This window comes from Pimephales promelas, chromosome 15 (assembly GCF_988280905.1).
Source record: "Pimephales promelas chromosome 15, fPimPro1.hap1.1, whole genome shotgun sequence".
Lineage (NCBI taxonomy): Eukaryota > Metazoa > Chordata > Actinopteri > Cypriniformes > Leuciscidae > Pimephales > Pimephales promelas.
Window position 1 is genome coordinate 16061742 of NC_142783.1, and position 7914 is coordinate 16069655.

The following is a 7914-nucleotide window of genomic DNA, read 5'->3' on the forward strand; positions in this document are numbered from 1 at the left end:
CTATCCTTCTATCCATCCATCCATCCATCCATCCATCCATCCATCCATAACAACAGAGCCTGTTAGTGAATCCTCCAGCAGGTTGAATACAGTGTTTTTCAGAATATATGCAATATCAAAGTCTGGAGAGTGCAATTGCACTGAATATCCCTGCAAAATAGACATATTGCAACTGTTGTGTTGAAGAAAAAAAGAAGTTAATATAGAGTACAGTAATTCATATGTTTAGATTCATTATGGAAACCCGTAATTTGTATGGCCAAAAAAATTGTTAAGTTACAATGATGTGAAACATAGAATTCAAACAATGCTTGGCCAGTCAAATTATTGGACCAGAACTATTGTAAATTTGGTGCTTTTGATGACTTTCCCATTATCTTAAAAGGATAGTTCACACACGACTGAAAACTCTGTCATGATTTAGGCTACTCACACTCAATTTGTTCCAAACCGATATGAGTTTCTTTTTTCTACTGAACATAAAAGTAGATATTTTGAAGGATATGGGTAACCAAACTGTAGATGGGCCCCGTTCACTTTATGGGGGGAAAAAATCCTATGTAAGTCAATTGCTACCGTCAACTGTCTGGTTACCAACATTCTTCAAATGTTCTTCCTTTGTGTTCAGCAGGATTAATAAATTCATACAGGTTTGGACCAACTTGAGGGTGAGGATGAATTTTCATTTCTGGGTAAACTAGCCTACTCCTTTAAATATCACATAATTTATACAACTGCAGTTGGTCAATTATTTTAAGGTGCAGTTATAATTAGGATATTTTATTAATTTTATTTATTTATCAGCTAACAATGACTTTTAAACAAACTAAATTTTATGGATTAATTTTCCCATGGTAAATGATTTAAAATGAGTTTTTAAGGCCATCTATTGAGATATTGGTTGCCACCTATCAACTATCACTTTTTCGTATTTGTTAATTATAAAAAAATGTTCGATACCTTTGTCAGACTCTTCATGAAGATCCTTGTGTGCTTCTTGGTCGTCTGTTGCAATGGAATGACTTTCAGATTTTCTTCTCGTGCTCAGGCCTCTTTTTCCGACATCTCTCTTCCTGTCGTTGTTATTGTTATTTTCATCATCTCTGTCAGTGACACCGTGTTGGACAGTAAGAAGGACAAGCTCCTCTTCGTCAACATGGTCATCTTGACCAGCAATGATAGTTTGATCAAACTCTTCAACCTCACCCTTTAAAACCTCAACCTCATCTTTATCTACCTCATTCTCTAGGTCCTTTCGACTCTTTTCAGCATCATCCTCCTTGGCTTCCACTTCTAAACCAACCTTCTTTTTGACTTTGTCATGATCATCAAGTTCTGCCGTTTCCTCCTTTTCCTTCAAACTTATGGTCTCTGGAGTAGCTTCAGTCAATTCAGGTGGCTGATCTTCTTGTACCTCTTTTTCATCTGTGATAATGATGACTTCTTCAACTGTTTCGGGTTCTTCTTCCTCATCTATGAAATCAGAAGCATCTTTAACCATTGCTGGTTCTTCAGTGGTTTCTTTCTCCTCTGTAACTGCATTATCTGAGGAATCATCAATGTCTTTAGTCACATTTGTAGCATCAGAGGTTATTTCAGTTGATTCATCCTCTGCAAAATCAGAGATATCTTTAATATTTTCAGGGGCTGTTTCCTCATCTATGACATCTGGGATATAAGAAGGTTCCACGTCTGTAACATTTCCAATCTCTTCAACAGTTTCACTAAATTCTTCATCCACTGTAACAACATCTGAGGTATCATCAAGGTCTTTCACATCTGAGGTATCGTCAAGGTCTTTCACATCTGAGGTATCGTCAAGGTCTTTCAGATCTGTAACATCTGAGGTATCGTCAAGGTCTTTCACATCTGTGGCATCATCAAGGTCTTTCAGATCTGCAACATCTGAGGTATCGTCAAGGTCTTTCACATCTGTAACATCTGAGGTATCGCCAAGGTCTTTCACATCTGTGGTATCATCAAGGTCTTTCACATCTGTAGCATCAGAGCTAATTTCAGTTGATTCATCCTCTGCAAAATCAGAGATATCTTCAATCTTTTCAGTTGCTGTTTCCTCATCTATGACATCTGGCATATCAGAAGGTTTCTCGTCTGTAACATCTCCAATCTCTTCAACCGTTCCAGTAAATTCTTCCTCCACTGTAACAACATCTGAGTTAATGTCACGGTCCTTCACATCTAAAGCATCAGAGGTAATTTCGTTTGATTCATCCGCAGCAAAATCAGAAATATCTTCAAACTTTTCCAATTGTGTTTCCACATCTATGACATCTGGCATATAAGGAGGTTTCTCGTCTGTAACATCTGCAATATCTTCAACTGTTCCAGTAGTTTTTCCCTCCTCCGTGACATCGGAGGACATTTCAGCGCGTTCTACTGTGATATCAGTGGGGTCCTCAGCCGTTTCTTCCTCCTCGGTTACGTCCAAGATAGCTTGAGCTTTTTCAGTTTTATCTTCAGCAGCTTCCATCTCACCATGTTCCTCCTCAACTTCTTTTATTTCCTGTTTCGTGCTGTCCGTCTCCTTCACCGCGGATCTCATACCAATGTAGGCAGCATAGGCAGGGTCCTGTTTTTTGCCTAGTATTTCTGCAACTGTTTCATGAAGTCATTTTTCAATTCAGGTTTATGACAGAATGGAGCTCAATTTGCAGATAAAAATTTAGCAATTTACGTACGAGACAGGTAGTTCCGATTGGAAACTTGGTTACACTCACTACATCACATTGATGACCGTGATAGTATGCACATGTTGCACCCTGACAAAAAACTTCAGTTGAACCATTCAAAACTCATTACTTCTATTTTGTGACTATTTTTAATATTTTGAAAAAGCATTTTTTAGATGCTTTTATCGAACGTGACTTCTACAACCTCATTTCTTTCTACAACCTCAGCTTAAAATCTCAGGGGATTAATATTGTGAGTGTCACAATATTCTTGCAACATGTGCCATACCTGTGGTGGTAAGAACTCCTACATGCTTTATGTTTGTGAATATCAACTGACAAATGTATCACAGAAGGTTAGACGTCGCACTACACCGCAAGAAGGGAGCAGGAAATCAAACAGAAATGCATGTGACACAACTTTTTATTTTTGTATTTGGTAAAGATGTCATGCACATCCTTTTAAAACATTCTCGAGAAAGTAAATGCAAGCACTTTTTCATAATATAAAATACATAATATGAAGTACTGTGTAAGAGAGAGGGCAGGACATTAACATTCAGACTATAGTACAGACAGAACATATAAATGACAATCCTCCCTGTATGCAGTCATGCAGGACCTTTGCATGCGCCATATTACATAACGTTTATAACACTGTTTTCTAAATGCTCTAATAAATGGACGGTAAGACATGGTAAGACACAACAAAACTCGGCATAAAGATGAATGTAGATGGGATGACGACGAGTCAGGATAACTTTATCATTTTAGTCAAATCAAGATCTTGCATAGGTTACATAAAAAAACCCTTTTCACATGCTCTCGTTCCTTTCCAAGTTAAAAGTCTTGTTTATTAAGTTTTTCAATTCTGTTTTAGTACTTAAGTTAGTTTCGGTGTTAATCTATAGCTTTTATGTAAATGAAAGAATGTGGAGTTACTAACCTTTTTCCATAGGTGGCAGAAATTCTCCTGGAGAAGATTTAAAAAATATTGTTTGTTTAAAAAAAAATAAATAATTATTATTTATATATATATACACACACACACACACACACACACACACACACAATTATTATTTTAAACAGCAAGTCTTATTGACATCTGGGAACTCACCCATTGTCAAAGCAAAGAAACCTTGTAATGCAACATGCAACTTTATGTTTCAACAGAACAGATGGAATAGAGACGCCAACGTTTCATAATACTGACACTAACCTTTTCGTCTTATTACTTGTGGTGCTTCATCTGAAACAGAGAACAATATGGATATTTAAAGAGAAATGTATCTTTTAGATACAAGCATAGAATTGTGATATACTTAATAATATGGATACCTTTATCTTCCATGAGCATGTTTGAGAGGTAGGCCAGCAATACATCCCTCCTGTCTGTAAACTCCTCAACAGTGTCTGTGACAACTTTCATGGGATCAAAGCTAATGTCAGAAATACCACCTGGGAAAAAGACATAATATGACACAAATAAAAATTGTGTTGGCGAAAAACACAGATCAAATGTTTTGAGCTGATAAATGAACAATACCTTCGTCCCCTGCAAAGAAACTGGAGAGGTAATTAGAGACAGTAATCTTTAGGTCTGTGGCCTCCTTTACAACAATTCCAGCCAGTTCCGTCGGATCAGTGCTCAGTTTGGGAAACCAAGCTGAAATATTGACAAGGTGCACTACCGTTCAAATGTTTGGGGTCAGAAAGAGTTTTTTTTTTTTTTTTCACCAAGACTGTATTCATTTATTTTTTTAATACAGTAAAAACTGCAATATTGCAAAATATTATTACAATTTTAATTTACAATTTTATGTATATTTTAAAGGGGTCATCAGATGCAAAATTCACTTTTATATGGTTTATATGTTTGCATTTACATATGTCTTTGCAGTGTGTGGACACAATCACCATACAATGAAGAAAATCACTCCCCTTCTTTTAAAGGGGCGGTTGATTGTGATTTCACTTTCACAATTTTTTTTTTTAAATATCTTACTGACCCCAAACCTTCAAACAGTAGAGTAGATTATATCACTAAATGTCTAAAATAATGTGAAAATACCTTCAAGATTTCTGAATATGGTTGAAAAAATGGTCCTGTTCCAACTTAAAACTTGCAGAACTGCTTCAGTCGCCATGTCTGTTGGATAGATGATCACCACACCCAGGACGTCTATGCAGCATAAAAAGCATTAAACAGAAATCAGTCTGGCATGAGCAGCTGAAATCATGGTTCATTGAAACGCTCAAATATGACAAATTATTTCTTTATGCATGGAAACAGTGGCAATTTCAAATGTTGATTGAAACATGTACTGAAATCATAATCATATAAGGTTTTGATTGCATGTCAGCCCTCAGAACAACAACAACAACAATGTAGGTACCTTCAAAAAAGTGGAATAAGTAACCCACTGGGGATCTGATCCATTCTGTAACCTCATCCAAAACAGTGCCACCAAATTTCACTGTTTCAGTGATGCCGGTATCCCCTGAAAACAATAATAATAAAGTCTGAATGTTTTTTTTTAAGCAATCCGACCAAATGCTGAGGATCAGTGCTTATTTTGGGAATTCACACTGGAATATTGACAAGATGCACCTAATGATATAGATATGAGTGAATAGGATTAGGCTATATAAAATTATGAGAAGAATCAATGTTGATGCTTTGCAATACCTTCAGTGCCCCCGAACATGGTTGAAAGATACTGTGTAATGGTCTTGATCCAACTTAAAATTTGCACAACAGCTCGACTGACCATATTCACTGGAGCAAGCAATATGTCCAGGATGTCTATATACAGCATGGAAAGCATTAGACAGACAATGAATGGTGCATCTGGCAAGCTCAAATATAACAAATAATTTTTACCATAATATTTTTTGGTCGGGCACATATTGCATGATCAGTAATGCAAGTAAAGTTACCTTCAAATAAGTGAAATAAGTAGCCCACTGGCGATCTGATCCATTCTGTAACCTCATCCAATACAGTGCCACTATATTTCACTGTTTCGGTGATTACTGTATCTCCTGTAAACAACATATTATATAAATAACATAAGCCTATGCTAAATAAATAGTGTTTTAAACTGCTTATGGATATTTTTTCAAAGCCATAATATTACATACCGTCGGCAGTAAATATTCCTGTCAGATAAGAAACAGTTGAATCAGCCGCTAAATTAATAGCTTTCTTCGGATTGGATACTATTTCGGTGATGTACTCTGTATTCCAAATATAAAAGAAGAGAGAATGGCATAAAAAAAATCAATTTTTAAAAACATCCACAAATAATATTTATCAAAGGATTGGCTTATAGTCAAAATTATCATTATCTAACGCTCACCTCATGTCTTCAAAACCAGATTGTTTTCTTCCACAAAACAAGTTTACACGTTCGCATGCGATTACAATGAAACTGACTTTCAAACAATGACCATAAAAGTATAAAAATAAAAAGTCCACGTTATATTTCAAGCCAAAATGATATTATTTCGTGAGGAAGAGATCAAAATCAAAATCATTATTCTCTGGCTTCCGCTTCATTTCGTGACAAGGCCCAAGGCCGCTTCGTGAATGAATCATTCTTTTGAGTAGCGAATCGGTTGAAACGGTCTGAATCGTTCGCGAATCCTATTGATCTGATGCTCGTGTGAATAATGACGGCCTGTTTTCCACACAAAGCTACATTCTTTAGAAAACTTTAGTCATTTAGACTACTTGTATGATGAGCTTTAAATGTTTTGCAGCTTTTGTTGAGAACTGAATGCTTTAGCCATTGTAATTGCACCAAAAGTAATACTATTCCTTCAGTAACAAATTACCAAATTTAAAAATCTGAAAGCTACTAAAAGAGTTCAAATCATACCATGAGCATCATTTAACATATCATTCATGTGGTATATCTTGTTTCCAATGCCTTCAATGGCCTTGTTCACTGCTAGCACTGGGTCAGAACCAAAATCCTGGATGCCTATAGAGGAAAACATTTAGATTGAGGCCAACAAATCAAAAACCAGCACAAGTAAATAAAATAAGAACTGTCAAAATTATTTAAAACTCACTTGCAATCTGATCGTCACTGACAAAGTCGAACATGACAACACCTGCTATTGTCCAAGAGGTCAGAAGTGTGAGGATGACAACCCATTGTGCCGGGTGATTCATGATTCGTAAAACTCCATGGCTCCGGGCCGTTAAAGCGGCTGGATGCAATGCCCTAGCTGGAGCATCTTCAGCAGTTGGAGGGGAGGACTTTACTGGACCTGGAGTCACATGAATTTCACACATACACCATGGTCTATAGCATGTGGAAATACTTCTCCTGAAGGTCACACAGGAGAAAATGTTTCTTGGTTGCTTGCTAAATGCACCTATCTATTCTATTGACTAGCCTATGTCTCAGCAGTTTTTCATTTCTATATAAATACTGATCCATCATGATGACGGACTGATAATTGTAGCAGCTGTTCTCTTAAGTGCAGTCTAGACACTTCTCCATCTTGTGTTATTTTCTCCCTGCTGCTTGAGTTTAGTGATATCATGAACTAAACAAAGAAACTATCAAAATCAAAAGTCTTTATATTGTAATTGTCATTGCAAATATCAACTATGTGTGCTAGATTCATCAAAATATGACACACTAAGTTCAAAAGTTTGGGGTCAGTATATGATTTTTGAAATCTTCACGCTAACCAAGGCTGTATTCATTTAATCAAAAATACAATAAAATCATTAATATTGTGAAATATTATGATTAAATGACTGTTCTTTCAGCGTCATGATCCACACCTTAGTGTCACATGATCCTTCAGAAATCATGCTAATATGCAGATTTTTTGCTGAAGAAACTTATTACCGGTATTATTATCAATTTTGTGAACAGTTGTGCAGCTTATATTTTTGTGGAATCATGTTATGAATGTGTGTGGTTTTTTTTTTTAGGATTTCCTTAATAAATAGAAAGTTTGAAAAAAGCAGCATTTATTTAAAACAGAAATATTGGATGGTATTAAATGTGTCCTTTGTGTCACTTTTGAACATCCTTGCTGAATAGATTATATTCATTTCTTCATAAAAAGGATATCTATAAATATAAAACCTTATTTTTTTAACCTTAACCTTAGTTCATAAATCTAAATAAATCTACACACTTCAAAGGATTTTAAAACATTTGAGTTAATTATAGACTTCTCTGTATTAGTCTTG

General features: G+C 35.7%; 1 protein-coding gene across 1 annotated transcript in view; it reads right to left on the bottom strand.

Moving 5' to 3' along the window:
* The window catches only part of LOC120479332 (uncharacterized), a 42118-nt gene extending 35158 nt beyond the window's left edge, over window positions 1–6960 (bottom strand). The window contains 12 exon segments of the mRNA XM_089119958.1: window positions 961–2616; window positions 3637–3663; window positions 3910–3939; window positions 4029–4148; window positions 4237–4356; window positions 4762–4872; window positions 5087–5191; window positions 5380–5496; window positions 5631–5735; window positions 5835–5930; window positions 6575–6679; window positions 6771–6960. Of these exon segments, the coding sequence (XP_088976084.1) occupies window positions 961–2616; window positions 3637–3663; window positions 3910–3939; window positions 4029–4148; window positions 4237–4356; window positions 4762–4872; window positions 5087–5191; window positions 5380–5496; window positions 5631–5735; window positions 5835–5930; window positions 6575–6679; window positions 6771–6873 (2695 nt within the window). The 5' untranslated portion in view covers window positions 6874–6960.
* Between the last annotated feature and the right edge of the window lie 954 nt (window positions 6961–7914).